This window comes from Lycorma delicatula, chromosome 9 (assembly GCF_047948215.1).
Source record: "Lycorma delicatula isolate Av1 chromosome 9, ASM4794821v1, whole genome shotgun sequence".
In the NCBI taxonomy this organism is placed as follows: domain Eukaryota; kingdom Metazoa; phylum Arthropoda; class Insecta; order Hemiptera; family Fulgoridae; genus Lycorma; species Lycorma delicatula.
The window spans coordinates 126,026,757-126,049,775 of NC_134463.1; the positions used below are offsets into that span (position 1 = coordinate 126,026,757).

Below are 23,019 nucleotides of genomic sequence, written 5' to 3' on the forward strand. Positions count from 1 at the left end.
TCATTGATTGAATCTCAGTTAGCAATTGCCACATAGGGGGACAATTGGAACATTCTGCTGTACCTAATTATTACAGAATTATTTACTAACATGATTTCATTGCAATCCCAGTATGAAATGTTTACCACATTTACAACACATTTTTTTTTCAAATTTAAAAAAAATATGTTTTTGGATATATTCAAAGTCAAATGTTTTGGTGACGTTGAACTATTCATATCACAAAATCTTGCCAAGAGACATATCATATGAAAGCCCATTTCAGTAAATATAAATTAAAGTGATAACAAAATGAGCTCTGTATCTCTTACAGAGCTGAGAAATTTATTTTGTAATTACCCAAACCTTGCTTTTTGCAATCGTTTTATTTTTTTATGGGTTTTACACAAAAAACTGAGTACTGAAAAATCAGAAAAAAAAATGTTTTTGCATACTTCATGGAGCCAAACCTGTAAATTTATTTGATTTACTGGACATGAATATGAGAAGTGCATTTATTTTTGTTGATTTTATTTGGATTGATCCAGCAGCTCTCTGACAGTGATGAAAAACAAGTAGTAGAATAAGGGAATGCAAAATAACATATCCCTGAAATCTATAAGTTTTTCTTTGTATGCATCTGGCAGTCTTTACTGGTCTGTCTTCTTATAGTCAAACCAGATGTATGTATAAATTTTTGAAACCAACCTTTGTTAGCTGTAAAATTCTCGATATTACCTGCCAAAGCTATTTGTTTTGCCTTTATAATGTATATCTCTGTAGAAATTGCAAAACACTTCTCTGTTTTTTCTTTAATAAATACTGTTCTTGTTCTAATTTGGAGAATTTTCTGGATTGTGGTCCATGAAATGATAGTATTTTTGAAGAATCTCCAATCTTTTGTCTTTCACCAAACTCAAATATATGACTCATTTATGTCATGCTTTTTACTAGCTGCTCGGTTATTGATAATTTCAGCTTTTGATAAAATGTAATTTTTCAGTAATGGTAAATGAAAGTTTTTTTTTTGTTTGAAAACAAGAGGAATGTAATGGAAATGTGAGATATTTACAAGTTTGGTAATCAACTGTGTACATGGATAAAGGTAACTATGTAAGGTAAATGAAAGCGTGAAGGAAGTTCACATAAAATGAATAAAACCAAAAACTGGAATGTACTGTATTTCCAGAAACTTGTTTCATTTTACATATTTGATTACAAAATAAAGAACTAAAATAGAGACATAACAGTAATAAACCTTGTACTTCTCCCCTACTGGCAGATGTGGGTATTGTAATAAAATTCATCTTTGTTTTCATATTGCTCCTGTTTTTGTATAGTCTTTCATAGTCACAGTCATATATGACACTGGCTTGTAGAATAATAATCAGATATAATACATCATTCGTGCAGTAATAATCATTTAATCATTATGATTTAATTAAGATCTGTACCCCAAAATTTTAAGTTAGAAATCTTGAAAAATGATGTGAAGCTTATGCGAATAAATATGATATTATTTACCACAGCAAAATATTTATTTTTAGTGTGGTGAATAAATAAATTTTTTCTCTCATGCCATCTACTGTCTTTATGATATCTAGATTAACATTTGATTATTAACCAAAAATTATATTTACAGGAAAAAAGATAAGTAGGAAGCGTTCAGCTATATTTTTATTTTAAACTTTTCTTGTAATTTTAAGGGAAAAAATCATAGATGGATTGCATAAATTTTTTAAGGTATATTGAGAACATTTTGTCCTTCAGTTTAAATCAAGTAAATGTAAGTAAAGTTTGTTTTTGTTTTTAGGGAAGAGTGGAGCCAACTGTGTGGTGATCTTGATGAAATACGTCACCGGGCTTTACAAGGTGATTTTCGTGCATCACGATTTCGTAGTATTTGTTGGAGATTATTGCTCGGTTTATTTACACCAGGTAAACCCAAATTATGGGTCGAAGAAGCTAATAAAGCTAGAAAACATTATCGTCTACTAAAAGAAACCTTAAATTGTCATCCTTGGAATGAATCGCCGCAAAAAGTTAGAAATGATAATCCTCTATCTCAAGAAGCAGGGGTATTGTATAAATATTATTTATTGTTAATTAATATTCATTCATTCTAATATTAACATTTGATTGTGTTTTAATCATTATTGTGTTAAATATTAATGTATAGTTGTTACAGGTGATTATTTATAGTGTTAATTTTATTAAAGTTTATTAATATTCTATTTACTGAATTGAGAATGCAACATGGTTACACTTGAGAATTTTTATAATTATTTTTTTTCAAATCCTGTAGAAATTTTTTCTACTTTCTGAGCTAATTATGTAGTACCTCTTTCACTGTTATTAGTAATTGTTACTGCTGTTATTAATGGTATTCATTATAAACAGATTGGCAAACCCATTTAGTGAGCTATCAGAAATATTTATTTATTCCCTCCATTATATGAAGGCTAATCCCCGACGGGGAGTCTTATTCTTTAAGACTTTGGGGGTTGGCGTCCCCACGGGCCTAGCCTCCACAGCTTTCCTTCCCACTATACAATGAGCTACGGAACACTTTACATTATACACATATACTACACCAAGAACACTACATAAATTACAACATACACAATTACACAACAACAACCTACACTGATATTTCTTACATTTATACTCGGTGGTGTTGCGACATCTTACGAAACGCAACCATAACCCAAGGTGGGAACAAATCGTGCCGATGGGTGAATGGCTCTACGTAGTGAGTCTCGAACGATGTCCTCTGGGCACCAGGGCGAACCCAGTTGTATTTAGCTCTAGCTCCAGTACGCGTGCGCTCTGCTGGAGTGGTCCATTTTTGGCCGGTACTCGTGGGACCAAAATTTCAGTTCCAACAATAAACACAATGATGGTTGGTGGTCCATCTGAAAAAACCACCAAATATAGTCTTGTGAAGAGACCTCGGTCAGCTTTGTCTGACGAGGATAAAAGTCCTACTGAAGAGAACCACAACTTGTTAGAATCGAAATATAAAAATATTAGATTCGTTGTTCTCAGAAATAGTCAGGAAGGTGGCTCCCTTCAAAAGGTTTCACCTTTCTTAATTAACAAAACCATAACAGGTGCAAGTGGCTCCCCGAAGAATATCAGGAAATTACGCGACGGATCGATTCTGGTTGAAACATTCAACGATGAACAGAGTCGATCTATCTTACGTCTCCGTAATATGGGTGGTATAAATATAAGTGCAGAATGCCACAAAACATTAAATACGAGCCGGGGTGTAATTTTTTGTAGAGACCTTTCAGATATAGATATCTCGGAAATAGTTTATGAGCCTTGCCACCAAGACGTTGTTGAAGTGAAACGTATAATGAAACGGTAGAACGGAACAGAAGAACCGACACCATCTCTTATATTAACATTCAATCTCCCTGTTCCACCAGAAAAGATTAAACCCCGACGGGGAGTCTTATTCTTTAAGACTTTGGGGGTTGGCGTCCCCACGGGCCTAGCCTCCGCAGCTTTTCTTCCCACTATACAATGAGCTGCGGAACACTTTACATTTTACACATATACTACACCAAGAACACTACATAAATTACAACATACTCACATACACTATTACACAACAACAACCTACACTGATATTTCTTACATTTACACTCGGTGGTGTTGCGACATCTTACGAAACGCAACTGTAACCCAAGGTGGGAACAAATCGTGCCGATGGGTGAATGGCTCTACGTAGTGAGTCTCGAACGATGTCCTCTGGGCACCAGGGCGAACCCAGTTGTATTTAGCTCTAGCTCCAGTACGCGTGCGCTCTGCTGGAGTGGTCCTTTTTCGCCGGTACTCGTGGGACCAAAATTTCAGTTCCATTAAGAAACACAATGATGGTTGGTGGTCCATCTGAAAAAACCACCAATTCAAGTCTTGCGAAGAGACCTCGATCAGCTTCGTCTGACGAGGATAAAAGTCCTACAAAAGAGAATTTCTTAGAATCAAAATATAAAAACATTAGATTCGTTGTTCTCAGAAATAGTCAGGAAGGTGGCTCCCTTCAAAAGGTCTCACCGTTTTTAATAAACAAAACCATAACAGGTGCAAGTGGCTCCCCAAAGAATATCAGGAAATTACGCGACGGATCGATTCTGGTTGAAACATTCAACGACGAACAGAGTCGATCAATCTTACGTCTCCGTAATATCGGTGGTATAAATATAAGTGCTGATAGCCACAAAACTTTAAATACGAGCAGGGGTGTAATTTTTACACCCCTGTTGTTCTCAGAAATAGTCAGGAAGGTGGCTCCCTTCAAAAGGTCTCACCGTTTTTAATAAACAAAACCATAACAGGTGCAAGTGGCTCCCCGAAGAATATCAGGAAATTACGCGACGGATCGATTCTGGTTGAAACATTCAACGACGAACAGAGTCGATCAATCTTACGTCTCCGTAATATCGGTGGTATAAATATAAGTGCTGATAGCCACAAAACTTTAAATACGAGCAGGGGTGTAATTTTTTGTAGAGACCTTCTGGATATAGATATCTCCGAAATAGTCGATGAGCTTTGCCACCAAGATGTTGTTGAGGTGAAACGTATAATGAAACGGTAGAACGGAACAGAAGAACCGACACCATCTCTTATATTAACATTCAATCTCCCTGTTCCACCAGAGAAGATTAAAGTGGGTTACCTCTCGGTTCGGGTACGACCATTCATACCCAACCCACGGCGATGTTTCAGATGCCAAGGTTTTGGTCACACTACAACATCTTGTACAAAAACCGAGATCTGTGCTCGATGTGCTAAAGAAGGTCACAATGACACTAACTGCGAAGAAAGTGAAAAATGCGCAAACTGCAGTGGTCCACATACAACTCGCTCCCGAGATTGCCCAACTTTTAAAGAAGAAAAGGCAATTCTCAAAATCTGTACGGAGCAAAAACTATCTTTTCCGGCTGCACGTAGAGAATATAAAAAGATAACCAATTCACGGAACCTGGTTAAACCAGACGTATCTTTTGCCACCGCTACATCTAAACAAATTCCTACAAATGCTAATAATCAGCAGTGCGGATCCTGCAATGAACTTAAAAACCTTGTTCAGATGCTATCTGATCAAGTAGCTTCACTTACAACCACTATCTCAGAGCTGACAAAAATGAATAAAAAGTCCTCCGTCGTAGCTAGTGAATCAAACAGTGTGATGCATACGAAAGTTCCTATTCCCAAAGTCGTACCGCCACGAATAGCGACTATCACAGCTGGCAGCAAGCCACCTAATAAGCTCCCCATAAAGGGAACCAATATAACTATCTCCTCTGGGATGTCAACTACAACATCCCATTCAAATAAATCTCCTCCACCATTACCTCATATACTGGAGGATATGGTTGAAGAACCACCCGACCCTAGGGCATCGGAGTTCTTTAAAATAAAAAATACAAAAAAGAAAAACCGAATCACATACAACTAATTTTTATATAATTTCCGAAATTTATTTTTTTATTTATTTTTTACACTTATGAACATTATTCAGTGGAATGTTAGAGGTATTCGGTCCCGCATTGAAGATATTAGAGTACTAGCGCACACACATGATCCATTAATCATGTGTTTCCAAGAAACTCACCTTCTACAACATGACCGAATTACACTTAGAGGATACTTCTGCGAGAGATACGACTGCCTAGTAGACAGTAGGGAGAGTGGTGGAGTAGCGATTTTCATGAAGAATGGGGTGTCAGCTACAAGAATTCAACTAACCACTGTCATTCCTGCTATTGCAGTAAAGATCTCTATTCCCTTCAAATTGCATATCTGCAATCTGTTTCTCTCACCGAACACTGAGTTCAGTGCTTTAGATGTCTCAAATCTCCTCACACAAATACCATCTCCATCGTTAATAGTAGGAGACTTCAATGCCCATCATATTTCCTGGGGCTCAACCTTCTGCTCCACTCGAGGAAATATGATAAACAGATTAAGACAAGATTTTGACCTTTGCCTACTGAATAATGGATCGCACACATTTATGTCCTTATCAACTGGTTCTGTATCTAACCTTGATCTTTCCATATGTTCACCGAATGTACTCCCTCATTTTAATTGGTCGATTTGTGATGACTTTCACGGCAGTGATCATAGACCAATTATTATTAGTTTCGGTGTAGACTGCGAGATTAAAAGAAGGCCACGGAGATGGATTGTTGAAAAGGCAGATTGGAACGGATACTGTAAAGCATTCCAATCTCAGTATGACGATGGAGCGAACATCCTCGACCAATATTCTTCTTTTACATCCATGATACTTAAGAATGCCAACAGATATATCCCACAAACATCGGGTAATCCTAGACGTCCTTTCGTTCCATGGTGGAACGATGAATGCAAAAATGCTATTAGGAATCGATGGCAGGCACTACGTAAATTTAATCGTAGGCCTACAGCAGAACATCAAAATTTATACCGCAGGGCTAGAGCGGTGTGCCGTCGAGTATTCTTGGACGCTAAGAGGAATTCATGGACGAAATACGTGAGCACTATCTCACGCACTACTTCCACGTCTACTGTATGGAAGAAAATTCGTGCAATCTTCGGATCACCGAAACAATCTATTCTTGGTCTTATTGATGAAGGAGAACTCCTTTCATCATCCTCGGAAGTGGCAAATAGTCTAGCAAAATCTTTCCGCTCGGTGTCTCTCACCTCATCATATAATAACGATTTTCAACGGTACAAGATACAAATGGAGGTGTTGTCGTTAAACATTGGTGATTCGGTTGGTGAATTAAACACTCCATTCGTAATTAAAGAATTGTTACATGCACTTAAAAATTCACGGGACACTTCCCCTGGACCGGACAACATTCGCCTTTCCATGCTTTCACACCTTCCTAATTCGGCACTACAACAACTTTTGAATATTTTCAACGGTTTATTCTCCGAACAAGTCTTCCCACCCGGCTGGTCAGAAGCATTTATTATACCAGTACTAAAACCTGGTAAAGACCAGACGAACCCCTCGTATGACACAGCCTGGCGACGTGGTATTCTTAACACTCTCAAAAAATGGGGAATCAAAGGCAATATGCTTGCTTTTATCCGGGGATTCTTAAATCACCGAACGGCTCGTGTTCGTGTGGATGATTCGCTCTCAGATAGTGTCATCTTGGAGAATGGAGTGCCCCAAGGTAGTGTATTAAGTGCCACCTTATTTTCTGTAGTCATAAATGATATTACCAAATGTGTTCAGGCTCCTGTCTCATGCTCTCTATTCGCTGACGACTTTGCTATCTACATTGCAAGCCGTTCGGCACCTACAGCAGAGAGACTACTGCAGAACACTATACATCACCTTGAAGCTTGGTCCAGGATTACTGGTTTCACATTTTCATCCGAAAAAACAAAATGTGTAGTTTTTTCTCGGCTACGAAACCCTTCTATTCCGCAAATATTTCTGAACGGAGAGACTATTACTATCTCTACTTACGTCAAGTTTTTAGGTTTATTTTTTGATAGCCGTCTTACTTGGGTCAAACATTTAAAAGAATTGAAAACAAAATGTTCCAAACTTCTAGATATGATGCGAGTCCTTACTAACACCAACTGGGGAGCCGATAGATCATGTATGATACGTTTTTACTATTCCTTTGTTCGCTCCCGTTTAGATTATGGTTGTGTCGCCTACTCTTCAGCTCGTCAAACCGTGCTTAAAATGCTGGATAGTGTACATCATGCTTTCCTTCGGCTTGCCACAGGCGCGTTTAGATCAAGTCCTGTTGCAAGCTTATTTGTAGACTGTGGTGAACCATCACTTTGGGATAGACGAGACCAGCTCTTATTATCTTATTTTGCTCGTCTCAGAAGACAGCCAAATCAGCCGGTTCTTGACTCGGTCTTTAGAAATCCTAATCTAGGAAAGTATGAGGACCATCCACGTCGTACTGCACCTGTAGGTGTCCGTACCTGGCGTCTGCTGCAGCATATAAATGTTGACACACCATCATTTTTTCCTATGTATCCTTGCTCATATCCTCCATGGAGAATAAACCTCATAGATTTAAATTTTGACCTGACTACATACAATAAACTATCAACACCATCTATTGTCTTTCAGCAAATGTTTCAGTGTGTTCTCTCCAAGATGAAACCAGATGCGGTTGTATACACTGATGGATCGAAACAAAACGATACAGTTGGGTGTGCATTTGTTGTCAATGAGAGAACTTATATGTTTGGTCTACCCGGTATTACGAGTGTGTTTACCGCTGAACTATACGCTATAAATAAGGCTCTAAACATCATTAACCCTAAATATAGAAAAATTCTTATTTGCAGTGACTCGTGTAGTGCTCTCCATGCCTTAAAAAACTTTTATTCTAAACATTCTATCGTCATTGAAATTTACAACGCAATCGCTGAGTTGAATAATCGCAACACAGAATTAAGTTTTTGCTGGGTCCCTAGCCACGTAGGGATTCCAGGTAATGAACATGCAGATTCCGCTGCCAAAGAAGCATGTAACCAGCCTCCTTTCACCATCCGAGTTGCTACTTCTGATTTCATTAATTATGTAAAACAATTATTAAGAGCAAGGTGGCAAGGTGATTGGACAGCTACCATTGATAATAAACTCCGTCAGATTAAAGATTCTGTGTTACCATGGGACTCCTCATACAGAAAACCCCGGCGTGAGGAAGTAGTTCTCTGTCGATTGCGGATAGGACACACGAGTACTTGTTTACAAGAGGACAACCACCTCTATGCACACGATGCAACTGCCGCGTGACTGTGCGCCACATACTTGTGGACTGCATATGTTATGCGGCATTGCGTCGTAAATTTAAACTACCCAGAAACATCCGTGGTATCTTGTGTAATGATAAAGAGGTTTTAAACCGGATGTTTCTGTTTTTGCGTAGTATAGGGTTAATACAAAAAATTTAATTACTCTAGTCCTAGGTATTGTTTTTTTTATCCGAGTAGCGAGCCTTTTACACTCTCTATCGGAATTTTGTTTTATATATATATATATATATATATATATTCATATTTTGTTGTTTTTTTTTTATGTTTTTTAAATTCGTCTGTGATATTAGTTGTAAGATTTTTGTGATATTAGTTGTAAGTTTAATCTCTTTTTTTAGTTTTAAGTTTTATTTAGTTTTAATATGATAGTTTTTAACGTAGTTTTAATTTACATGTTAGTGCTTTTGTTATCCGAGAATGGGCCTTTTACACCCATTCCGGATTTTGCATCCTGTGATAGTAGTTTTAAGTTTTAATTACTTTTACTTTTACTTTTATTTATTTATTTATTTTCCGGGCTATGATAACGATCAATCGTTTTTCGCCTTAAAAAAAAAATATGAAGGCTAATGCCCTTTTGATAACAAAATAATCTTTTTTAATAACAAATTAATCTCATACTTGTGAAAAAAGTGCCATCTGGTATGGGACTTGAATCCAAAATCCTCTAAAAGAAAAACAGACATTATACTACTATTCTGCCATGGAGGTCGGACATGGACAGGTGATCATAAAGTATAGAACTCTTAAACAACTTCTTTCCAGTTAAATGTAGAAAAATGAAATTTAGCAAATGTTCCTGTCTTGAAAAGAAGTATTTTGCTGTTTGAAACCGACCCAAGTCTGTAGTGAGCCATCATTGAGAGGGAGCAACTGAAAGACTTTAAATGGAAATTATAGGATTGTGAAATTATTTTAAAGGACATAGAAAAACTAAACTTATGATTAAAAACAAAAATTAGGCTAAAATTATTTAAATTAAAATGGTGGCTGCTTAATCTTATCATAGTTAGTTTCAGAGGTAGTCTACACTGTCTTGTAAATAAAATTTTTCTGTGTTGAATGGTTGAAAGTTTATTTAAAGGTTGCCATAGTTTATGAACAAGTATGTGTATACATAAAACACACCCTATTATACTGTAAATATATGGTAAAGCAGTACCCTTGCTAGTTTAAGTAATTTAAGTTTTAAGTAAGTATTCTTGCTGTTTTCTCTTTATAGAATCAGCAGTGTGGTAGTAGTTCTGTTCATAATTTGGATGTTTTTGTCAGATTAGTTTTTCTAAATTTTGTGTTATACAAGTATATTGAGTTTTCAAGTGCTATTCATACATTTTTCATGTTGGATTTAATATCTTTGTAAGTTTATCTTGTTTCTGTGACGTGATTTGCAAAAGTCAATTCTGTTGTATGCAATACCTGTTCCTTATACTTAAGGACCGATGTGTGTCTAGTATGTCTAACATATTTTGTACTATCACTGCCATTTAATTTATGTAGTTTGGGTTGGTGTATTTGTCAGTTTGCTGTAAGACCTTATTAAATTTTATAGTTTTGATGGTAAATTAACAAAATAATACATAAAATCAAAATTTAAATGTATTTGAACAATAAGAGATATTAATTTGATTAAAACAACATAATTAATGTGCAAACTCAGCATAAATCAGTTCCTATTATTTGACTCTATACTGAGTGAATTTCCTATCCTTTTTGAGGTATTGCCGTTATCAATAAAAAAAATGATTACTTTGGTTACTTCACTAAAGAGAAGCTCATAATTAACTCCAAAAGGAATCTCTTGGAAGAATAATTTCTATGTAATTTTACAAGTTGTCTATAACTATTTGTTATTCTGAAGTTAACTATAAATGATGAATCGATATTGGTTGTTTAAATACACTTTGTTATTTTAATTTGGTGCCAGTTATCTATATGCTTTTCTTGTAACTGTATTCTTAATTTTATTTCAAAATATTTGGTTAAAAAAAAATGCATGTTTCATGTAAAATCGTGTTTCCATATATAATATGTACTTCTGAATAATTATTAAAATATTTACATTTTCTGCTAAGATCGTCATAATTTTTATATTGAAATCATTTATCTACCTTTCTTAGCTTCATCATAACTAAATCACCTGTTGATGCATTTTGGATATATTCCATTTTCAAAACTCACTGTACTGGCACTTCTCTTTTGTAAGGTTTTATATGGAATTAAGTCACGTCCCTTCTCATAAAGGCTGTTTCTAGTTTTTAATATAGTGTCATAAAATTATTGCTGTCATTTTTCAAATCATCAGTATTTTTTCACTCTGAAGTATCCCACTCAAATCACACACTAGTCTTTTTTTTATTTCTGTACTTCTGTATGTCTGACAATAGTTTTTGTTTTTTCCAGCAATATTTTTCATAGTTTATTTTATTTGCTTGTATTTTACTTTCATTACTTGATACTGATGTTTTTTTCCATAGATAAGAGATTGTATAAAGTACAATTTGAAAAATATTATCTTACATGAGATCATTGCTTCTTTATTCCATATTTCTCCAATAACCTGATGAAAATTCTATTGTTTGCTTACTTTTACTGAATTTTTACTTTGCTGAAGTTTTCATTCTGTGATTTTTCACACTTTTAAGTAATTGCGATTATTTTCTAAATATTTACTATGGATTTTAAGGAGTAAAATCCATAATCAAGGAGTAAATCTCCTCGATTTCTTTTTTTAAATCGTAATCACTTGGTACGTGCATATACCGGTACTTGCTACATCATCAAAGAAAATTCTCACTGCACCAACAACGCAACCAACTACAAAGATCCTTGTGAAGGGATCTACTAAAACTTCATCGCCTGGTACAGTGTCTCTGGCCTCCCAGGCTTCCAAGTCCCCAACCACCATCTCATGGACACTCCGAGGATATGGAAGCTAATGATGCCCAAAGAAGTAAAGTACTTTTTAAAGGTTATCAGTAGTAAAAAGAAAAACCAGATAGTATTGATAAATAATTTGCAAGCAGAGTTTTTTTTACGTATTTTAACAGGAAAAAGTATTTTTTTATGGCTATAAAAATTATTCAATGGAGTATTTGTGGTCTTTGATCTCGCCATGAGAATATTTAAATCCTAATAAAGGAAGAAAATCCTTTAATACTAAGTTTGCAGGAGACTCACCTCCATTCCCAGGATGATGTGTCCTTTTGTGAACACGTCTGAAAGATTTAGCTGTTTTCCTGAAGGAAATCGTAATAGCTTTCTGTATTCCGTTAGTGACAAACATCCCTTTAGTCGCAGTGAAGATATTGGCACCATTCAAAATAAATATCTAGAACTTATATCTTTCTCCAAATTCTGATATCAGTTAGGATGATCTGACCAGTCTGTTTTCCCAGATTCCTTTACCATCCCTAATAATTGGCGATTTCAATGTCCATCACCATTTTTGGGGCTCATCGTCATGTTCTCCCTGAAGCAAGTTGACTGTGGCAGAATTTAGATCTACTCTTATTGAATAATGGATTGTACACGTTTATTTATTTTCATCAGGTACATTTTCATACATCGATCTATCGGTATGTTCAGCAACCTTACTACCTGGTGCATTTCCAAAAACTTCTTTGGAAGTGATCATGAACCAGTTGTAATCTCGGTCAATAAAAGTGTTTTGTTTCAGAGTCATGTATGCAGCTGAGTGGTTCAGAAAGCACACTGGATCGGATGCAAAGATTCCTTTAGCAATTATGACAAGGGTGGTAGCCGATCCACCAACTTGCCAAGTTTACACTTCAGATTCTCGATAACGTGAATGAATTCATCCCTTTTAACATCTGGAAAGCCAAGGTGATCTGCTGTTCCTTGGAGGGATGAAGACTGTAGGTGGGCACAAAAGATCGGCATAAGGGCTTTACCTAATTTCAATTGAAGTCCATAGACTGAAATGCTCTACGCCTTCCACAACGTCAGGGCTGTTTACTGTCAAGCGTTTCAGTGTGTTAAATGAAAATCTTTGTGTACAACACCCTTATAAGTTGTATGGAGAAAGGTTTGAACTGTGTATGGATTAGTACATTCATTACAGCTGATACAAAGTGGCAGACAGGTGATGATGTGATGAATACATTCGGAAGGTTGTTCAGGGCAGTTTCACTTACATCATCATACTGTCTTGAGTTTGTGAGATATAAGTTGCAGGTAGAAAATATCCTTTTGGTGATTGGAGACTCACAAAATGAATTTAACATATCCTTTTCTTATAATGAGTTAAGGTATGCCTTGAATAATTCTTGTGAAAATTCTTTCCGAAGTGATAATATCAGGCTTAGTATGTTATCACACCTCCCAGATAGTGGACTATGACATCTTTTGTGTATCTATAATAGAATATTCTCTGGCCAGGTGTTTCCAGATTCTTGGTGAGAGGGGCTAGTAATCCCTGTACTGTAACCTAGTAAGGATAAATCATGCTACACATGTTATCGTTCTATCTCATTGACCAGTACCCTGTGCAAGGTGATGGAATGAGTGGTGAACCGTCTGTTGTCTAGTGTGGTATCCCAACCCTGTAGGGGGAAGACACACCCACCTTGTGATGTAAACAATCGCCACACCACTCCCTCCATTCTGAGCCTTGAGGGGCTTTACTGGAGTTCGTCTTTACATCCTCTAACTGATTACATTTCATAGTCGTCAGCCAGGTCTTGGTTGGGATACCACCGATGTAAATGCCTCGGCAGACATTTGCATCATTAAAATACAAATCAAATTTTGCCTACACAGTTCTTAAGATATTTTCCTTAATTGCTCCAGAAAAATGTGGTTTCCGCCAGGGTAGATCATCTTTTGATCACGTAGTTGCCCTGGAAGCTGCTATACAAAAATCTTTTTATTCTGCCAACACCTGGTTGCTGTATTTTTTGATTTGCAGAAGGTGTACAACATGGCATGGAGGAGAGGAATCCTAAATTCATTTCTTGAATGGGGGATACAAGGTAATCTTGCATTTATCAGGGTTTCCTCAGTATTTGGTCTTTCTGAGTTCGAGTTGGAACTGCGGTATCTGAAAGTTTCACACTAGAAAACAGAGTACCCCAGGGAAGTGTCCTTAGTGTTACTTTGTTTGCTGTAAATAGCATAACAAACTGCTTGCAGAAACCAGTTACGTATTCTTTATTTGTAGATGATTTTTCTATTTATGTAACATATAGAACGTTAGCTACAGGTAAGAGGCTGCTTCAGAACACAATAACCCACTTAGAACATGGTGTAAATCTTATTGATTCACGTTTTCCCTGATAAAACAAAGTGCATTTGCTTTTCCTGGTTGGGCAATCATGTTGACCCTCAATTGTATTTAAATGGTGACCCAGTTGAAGCATACACGCAAGGGGGGTTAGATTTCTAGGAATGTGGTTAGACCAACGACTAACATGGGTAACAGATTTGAAGTAAACTGTTCAAAATGTTAGATATGATGAGGGTTTACGTAATATCCATTGAGGATCATAAGTGCATCTTGCGCTTCTACCCAGCTCTGGTCCATTCCTGCTTAGAGTATGGCTGCATAGCTTATTTATCAGCACAGGTCATCACTCTAAGTATGCTCGATACAGTCAGTCATTTATTCATCCATCTTTCCATGGGTGGGTTTTCTTCAAGTCCCATGGTAAGTCTGTTGGTGGACAGGTGTGAACAACTTTCTTTGGAATAGGTGGAAGTAGATTATATGCTCCTATGTAGCTTGGATTACAGCGCAACCAACCGACTCATCTTTGTTGTGGTATTTTTCAACCAGCATGTTAATTGACACCAGGAACAGCCGAGATCTACTGCTGTGATAGGCATCAGATCTCAGTGCCTTTTCTCAGCTCTAAACATACAATTACCCCTAGTCCTTACTGTTGCTCTATGTTATTACCCTCCATGGCAGCATTCTCTCATTAATTACTCCTTTGATCTTTGTCAGTCTAATAAAAAGAACACAAATCCGGTTATCTTACAAACAAATTTTATAATCTTATAAATAGGATAAATCCTGATGATACAGTTCATACGGAAACGTTAGTTCTGTTGGGGTTGTGATTAGCAACAGAACATACTTGATTGGTCTTCCCAGCATCACCAGTTTTTTCGTTGCAGAACTGCATGCCATTAATAAGGCCTTATATATATTTAACTAGCCCAAAATTTCGACATGTTCTTGTTTGCTCAGTTTCCATGATTGTGTTACAGGTGATTAAGATGTATACTCCAGATAATACCGTGTTTGTGAGATTCATTGTGTCATTTTGTAAAGAATCACCGTAATACAGGGTGTTCATAAAGTCTTTCCATGATTAAAAAATTTATTACAAAAAAACTATTAGTTACAGCAGACCTCTGTGGCAGTGTGGTAATAAATTTTTCTCATTAGATCTGAGTTGAAATATTGAAAAGTGTTAACTTTTTTCTCATACTACAAAGTTAGTTTTTTTTTGTCCGAAAAAAGGGAGTACAGTAGTTGTAATTTGGCTAGGTTTGCAGTTATTGGAGAGTCGGTAAATAAATGTTTTTATGCCATTTTTTCAAAATTTTTCTTAGTGCATTATTTTTTTACGATTAAATAGGAGGGCTTATTATACGAGGGCGGTCCAGAAAGTAACTTATGTTTGTGCCTAGCGTGGTGATGGGTAGGGATAGAGCTACCATCTTGGCGTCAAAACGTTTCTACACTCAGTACGCATCAAGCTGTCATTGCTTGTGGACTGTGATTTTTTTACTTTGTTCATTGTCAATTATTGAATTGTGCGCTTCAGTAGAAAATCCCCCGAGTTGTGAGGTGTGTTCAGCAATTAGGTTTTTACTGGCAAAAAACTTCAAACCAATTGAAATTCATCAGCAACTTTGTGAGGTTTCCGGAGTTGGAATAATGAGTGAAGATGGAATGAAGCAGTGATGCACTCAGTTTAAAAACTGATAATATAAACTGATAAACTGAATATTGGCTGCACCAATATTCATGATGATGACCGTAGTAGTCAGCATAGCCTTGTGACTGATGAGTTGATGATTAAAATAAAGATAAAATTTGTAAAAATTGTCGCATTATGGTTACGGAACTCTAGCTTCATTTGTATTGCAGTATTTGTCACAAGTTTTGTGCAAGATGGGTGCCAAAAATCTAAGGTGGCAGATTTCTAGAGAGAAGGAATTGAAAAGCTTATGCATTGTTATGTTAAGTGCTCGATTTAAATGGCGGCTATGTAGAAAAATAGTTTAAGATTGTTCCTTTCAAATGTATATGATAAATTTCTTTTTTTTTTATTTGAAAATGTAATTTACTTTCTGGACAACCCTTGTAAATTTAAAATATTGTAATATATTAAATATATAAATCTCAAGTAATAATTTGTTATAATTAATGTGTGTTTCTTTCATTTTTAAACATTTATTTACTCAATTTTTTTCTACTCATTCTCATAAAGTATTATTGAATTAAGTATAAATAAATAAATAAAAATGTTATGAGCTAAGTAATTTATAATTTTGAACATTTATTATATGCTTTTTCAAATTTTATGTTCATTTAATGTAAAAAGTAGTATATGTAGTTGGTATTGTTTTTTTCAGAGTACATGGAACCAGTATTTCTGTGATAAAGAGCTCAGAATTGTCATTCAGCAAGATGTGACTAGAACATTCCCTGGTGTAGATTTTTTTAGAAATGTAGATATTCAAAATTCTATGGTTGATACATTGTTCTGTTATGCCAGGGAATTTCCAAGAATGTGCTATAGACAGGCAGGTTACATTTTATAAATTCATTTATTCATTTTTTTTAAAGCTTCCTATATAAATCAATTAGTTTTTATATATATGATGAGTGGCTGAAATTTAATGCACATTGAAATATAATGGGAGAACAGATGTCACACAAAGTGACAGGAGCTGCTTTCTTGTATTTTCATTCTCCTATTACTAACATTCCAACTCATTGACTTATACCTCTCATTTTCTGTCGGTTACCATTATTTTAGAGTTGAATATGTTTGCTGTGTCAATGTGTCTAACGATGTACAACGATTGAATTTTTAATAGCAGAAAAAATGAATGCTACTGACATCAGCATCTAAAAGATATTTATCATGATGAAACTATTGATCAAATTATTATGAATGATGGACAGTAAAATTTTGTGCATCAGAAGCTTGTAAAGCAATTACAGTGCGCAATATAATTGCATTTTTTGTTTGTTACAAGAATGTTAAAAGCTGAATCTAGTATCTGTGACATTGATTTCAAATATTTAGGTTGTTTCTTTCTATCAGGCATAGTTTCTTAGTAATTAAAATTTTTTTTCTAAGAAAAAAGAATTGTAACAATATATAAGAATATTATACATGTAACTTCTATATGTCTACAATCTGCTTCTTCTTTTGGATTTTCTGGTCTAGTTTGCCATGTACATCAGTCTTGATATTCCAGCAGTAGTCAGCCATTATTCTTGGGTTCCATTTTCCCTGATAGTGTGTTTCCATGGTGGATATTTTACAGTGAAAGCATTCTCCATGTTTGTCTCACAGCTCTAAGTTTGGCAGAGAACATTTCCAATTGAGAATCTGAGAAGTCGATCTTTAGTGACATATTTCATTTAAGTGCTTTAGAGCTTTTTAAGAAGTGCAGTTATTAGTTCTTTATAGTTATCTGCCTTGTAATTTCCAAGGAACATAAGGACTTCTTTGGATTCCATGCAGCCATCTCACAGTCATTCAAACTGTCTTCAAGTTCATTTATTATTCATTAGTCTTTTTATTTTAGTCGAACAAATATACATTCCTTTATCTTAGTATCGTTTGTATTTGGGAACTTATATTTTAGAAAGTGAAATCCAGTTCCCTCATGATCTATTGCTTTATCAAGATTTTTCATTAAACCTAGCTTAAGGTATAGTGGTGAAAGATTATAGTAAAGTTTCCGTATGATTATGGTAAACTAAGTCCTTTTACTGGAAGAAGAACCATTCAAATTCTCTCTGCCTGTCACAGAAAGCACTTATTTTAATATTGTGTGGAAATCACTTCAGTCATGATGTGAGAATTTCTGTTTGATTCTTGAATAAATTTAGATCACGAATGAGATCATTTAATTCTGATTAATTAATTAAGTGTGGTTCAGCATTTTTTTTTTCTAAAAAGTGTGGTCTCCTTTTTCATCATTTGGTAATTCTGCACAGCATTCAACATAAAAAGCTCCATCTTTGTCTAATCCCTATGGTTTTGGTGGTATTGGAGTCGGGAACTGTGGACTGTAAGACACTGGTCTTAGGGCACAGGGAATATCAGGATATTTAACAGTATGTCTAGTCTTAGCGACTAGACATACTATCAGGTATAACAGCTGATGTTATCCCTGATGTTCTCCTTTTATGAAAATAGCAGCTCTGAAGTGACCCTTCAGTTCTTTCCAAACCATTAGAATTGCAATTGTCATGTGACGATGTGCATTCAACCCCAACCATTCAACAGTGTAACACATGAATCGCACCGATTATGAGGAGCCCAGAACCTATTCGGTCACTATTTTTCATCCAAAATACATTTCGTATGATTTTTTTTTATCAGTGGAGTTATATTCATCCTCTGAGACTTTAATGTTATCTTACCAGAAATGTAGAAGAAACTGGATGGTTAATGCAACTGCTCGAATTTTTATTAAAAAGTTCATTACAATACACTCGCAAAGATGTATTATAAAACTTTAAACATCTTATACACACATTAATGTAGTATATACATTGATTTACAGGGAAAATAGCACAAATTGGTAGGGAGGGTAACTGTACAACTAAATGTTACACACACACACACACACACACATACACACACACACACACACACACACACACACACATACACATACACACACATACACATACACATACACATACACACACACATACACATACACATACACATACACACACACACACACACACAATTCAAAAAGTCTGTTGCACCTATCAACAATGCATTCCTACACAGGCATATCGAAAGGACATGTAGATTATTATAAATCTGTTCACAGAAAAAAAAATTGGTCGTGCTACATTTATGAGATCAGTTGTACATTTTTATTATTGCAAGCCAATAATAAAGGTTTCTCTCTGAACCTTTTCCTACTCTTTCTTATTTTATGTTGTATGATTATAATTTTTTTTAATCGATTTAATTCGAACTAAATAAAATCTCATTTTATCTCTTTTTAATGGAGCAGTTTACTATAAATTCAGTATTTTCACAAGTTAAAGTAATATTATGACCATTTTATACAACTCTTATCAAAAATCATTTGTGACTAACTAAATATCATTTTCTCCTTTTGTGTATTTTCCATAGTTTACAGTAGATTCACTGTTTTCATAAAATTAGAAATTACTGTTAAATTTTTGTGTAATTTGGTTTGAAAGTGAAATAAATTAACATAGTATTATGTACATTAGATTACAAATTATCTTCTAAAATATTAAAATAGGTGTTTAGTGTCACAAACTGCAGTATTTTGGTCATTTCCCTGTCACTGATGCCAACCTATTTTTTTTTACGCAATAAACATTATTTAAACTAATATTTCAAAGGTTGGTAGAACTGGACTGTAAGTTGTCTGTTAAGTTGTGACATCACATGTCAGCGTATGAATTAAAGAACTAATATTTAAAGTGTAAAGAAGTTAATTGTAGACCTTGAACTTAGTTGTACAGTAAGTCTGGAGACTGGAGTGTGTAATCCTGCGCTCCTGGTCCGTTGATGTGAATTTTCTTCTATATAAACTGTGAAAAATCCTAGAATAAAACAATAATATTAATAATAAAATTAAGTAAAAAATAAATATTAAATACATAAATTAAAAAAATAATAGAATTAAATTAAAAGATATACATAAATATAAAAAAAATTAATATTAATAAAAAATAGATTAAAAATTCATCTTAAAAGATAAGAAAGTTTTCCAACTTGAAACGCAATTCATTTAATATAAAAATGAATACATTAAAAAAAAATTGTGAAAAACAATTATATTTTAATAAAGTGTGTGTGAGCGCATACTTGTGTGCTAGCATGTGAGAGAGAGAGAGAATTGAGGTTTGGTATTGAGTATTGAGACTTAGAATGATCCAGATTGTTGTTGAAACTAGACTGGAAGGTTGAAATTGACACAAATTGCTCATTGAGGCCTACGTATTGGGAGTTCACTTTGTTAAATTTAAAAAAATTTGCAGATATATAAAAAAAAGAAATTGTATAAAAATTTGTATAAAAAGGGATTTTTGACATCACCAAACTGCTATATACTATAGTACCTCCAAAGGGGGGTTTGACTCTATAAGAAAGTTCTCTAATTTTTTAAAACTACCAATGCTCTGTGCAGGTCACATAAATACAACTGTGTAACTCGATAGTGGAGTGTCTGGCTTAAAAAATTTAAAAGACAGTGTAATCTGAATAAGCTGTCAGTGTTTCTCAACCTGTGAGGCGCTCCCCTGTAGGGGAACATGTTAACACTAAATGGGAGGCGCAAGCATATCAAAAAGAAAATATTATTAAACTTTATTAATTTACTGAAAGGGAAGCCAAGCAACATATATTCTGACATAATAAATAATAAAATACATATTTACACTGATAAAATACATTTATAAATAGGATTGTATCACTACTGTACAATGTATTTAATAATTAGTTTATCGGTACTAAATTAAAAACAAATTTAATAATTATTAATGACTCTCTTGGGCCTGTCTTGCAGAACAAAGTTTTTTGAAGGAAGGTTTAATATTAGAAGTAGACATTTTGAGTCCTTTTTCTACATTTAGCTGAAATCTATATTTTGTCTTTAAACAGTTTTCAGTGCAGAAAACTCATCACCCACCCCTACCCAAAATTCAAAGAGTGATTTATTACTAAATTGTCTTGTGATTTCGCCACTTGCCATAAAGTCTATGAAGATTTCTTCTTCCACAGTTGAGAGCCCTTTGAGAGTATTTTGAAATGGATTCCTAACCCATTCATAACTTGCTATCAAGTTGTCATCAGCAAGAAAATATTTTTTAAATTCTTTGGCAGCATGGCTAAATGATTTTCAATGGTTACAAAATCAACTTTCACATATTGTTCTTCAGCCTTGTAAGTTTTAACACATTCATCCACATTTGCAAACATTTCTAGGTTGTTTACTTTAAATTTCTGTTTCACAATTCCAATGTTTTGCAAAAAGCATTTACTTTTTCACTCGTATCCAACATATATGTGTATTTGCTTCTTGGAGTTGAAGATTCAAGGTATTTAATTTCTCGAATATGTTGACCAAGTAGCTCAATTCCATCACAAATAAACCACCTCAAAACTTCTCAGCTTCTGGTCGGTCTTCTACAAAAATGGCGATTTCATCTCTTAATTCGTAAACATGTTGCAAAAATTTCCCACGTGATAACTATCTTGCCTCACAAGAAAATAGTAAGGCTGAATGTACTGCACCCATGTCTTTGGTGAAGTGTCGAAAAAATTCTTGATTTTAGGGGTCTCATGTTAATATAATTTACTACCGTTACTACCGGTTACAACCGTCATTATGATGATAATCATTGCTTGCATTTGGTTTAAATTATTTCATATTCAGTTCTTACTACTCAGGTTATGGGTTAATCAACTGAACAGAGTTTTAAACCCATCAAATTAATTCGCTAACTAAATTTAAGAAACTAAATGTCTTAGTAATAATAAATGAATTATCTGACTAATCAAGTAAAAATTAAACCTCACATCATGAAATTTATCGCTTACTCTTTTTTTAATTTTATTACTTTTATTCAGTCGAGAGGTTAGATTTTTAACATTTACTATTACTAGAGGATTAAGGCGTTCAGCAAAGTTCTGGACAATATCTACATTAACCTGTAGCTATGTGTAATTGCTTTATGATTTTTCTTACTAGAATACTTATAAGTTAAGGATCATTTAATTTGGAAGTTTAATGAAGATTTAATCTCTGATCATGTGATGTACTATTCTGTATTCAGTTAGCTTGTAGAGTGAGGAATAAACAAATATTGCATGTGTTTAAGGGATTTCATCATGTTTTTGTTGAGTTATATTAAAACCCTTAATTTTTTCATATGATCACTCTTTTGTTCTCATGTTCAATTTTTGTGTTTCTGTTACATATTTATATGTTATTTAAAGTTAATATACAGGTAATTCATTTTTTTAAGTTTACTGGAACGTGAGTGTAGTGTATTCCTAGATTTGTGTCTGTACAACTTGAGTTATACCATTTTTTGATACCATGTCTGATACTGATTCAGCTGATAATAGTACATGATTATTGATATATCTGAAAAAAAGGCCATGAAAAAGCCTGTAAGTTGTGTGTGGAAAAACACATGTTTTTAAATTCTGGTAAAAGTGAATTGTAGATTAATCCAATGATGTTGTTAATAAAACTGCTTGCATAAGTGGAAGTTGTGCTGCTTCAGTGTACAGTATGATTTGCTAGTATAAATTTACTAATAAATTACAGTCTCTTAAGAAAATAAAACCCCACAGGTCAATTGGAGAAAATGTTGACAATTTCGATAAAAACACAGTTTGTAAAAAACAAATTTTTTTTATTGAGAAATGGATTAGCAATGTGTTACCTCCTCTGAAAGATAATTCCATTATGGATTTAGTCAATGCTCCTTATCATTCATGTAAAATGGAAAAACTTCCGGCCTTGTCTTGGAAAAAAATATCAAAATTTGACCTAGTTTCAAAAGAGTGATTTTTGAAGAGGATGAACTTAAGCTCAAATTATTGCAAATAATTTATTGTGTATTAAAAGTAATTTTAATGTGTATAAAATTGATGAATTAACAAGATCCAGTGGCAAAACCGTGCTTTGATTACCTCCCTATCATTGTGTACTCAACCGTATATAGTTAATTTGGGGACATATCAAAAGTTACATAGTGTCTGAAAATACGGCTTTTCAAATATCTGATGTTAAAAATTTATGCGTAAAAGCCATCGATAAAACAGGCCAGCAGGAATGGAAAAATTGTATAAAATATGTAACGGATACTGTTGAATCAAATTATTGAGAATTACATATTATAACAGAAAGCAAAATTGAGTTTCCCATTGTATCTCTTAATACAGACAGCAGTATAAATTTTTCACAATCATGATGAAAACTGAATTGAATTTATTATTT

General features: G+C 34.4%; 1 protein-coding gene across 2 annotated transcripts in view; it reads left to right on the forward strand.

The window, feature by feature from the left end:
- Nucleotides 1-23,019, forward strand: part of TBC1D5 (TBC1 domain family member 5) — a 71,321-nt gene that overhangs the window by 6,271 nt on the left and 42,031 nt on the right. For both annotated transcript variants that reach the window (XM_075374721.1, XM_075374720.1), the window contains exons 3-4: nucleotides 1,793-2,057; nucleotides 16,402-16,572. In XM_075374721.1, the coding sequence (XP_075230836.1) occupies nucleotides 1,793-2,057; nucleotides 16,402-16,572 (436 nt within the window). The remainder of the gene's footprint in view (nucleotides 1-1,792; nucleotides 2,058-16,401; nucleotides 16,573-23,019) is intronic.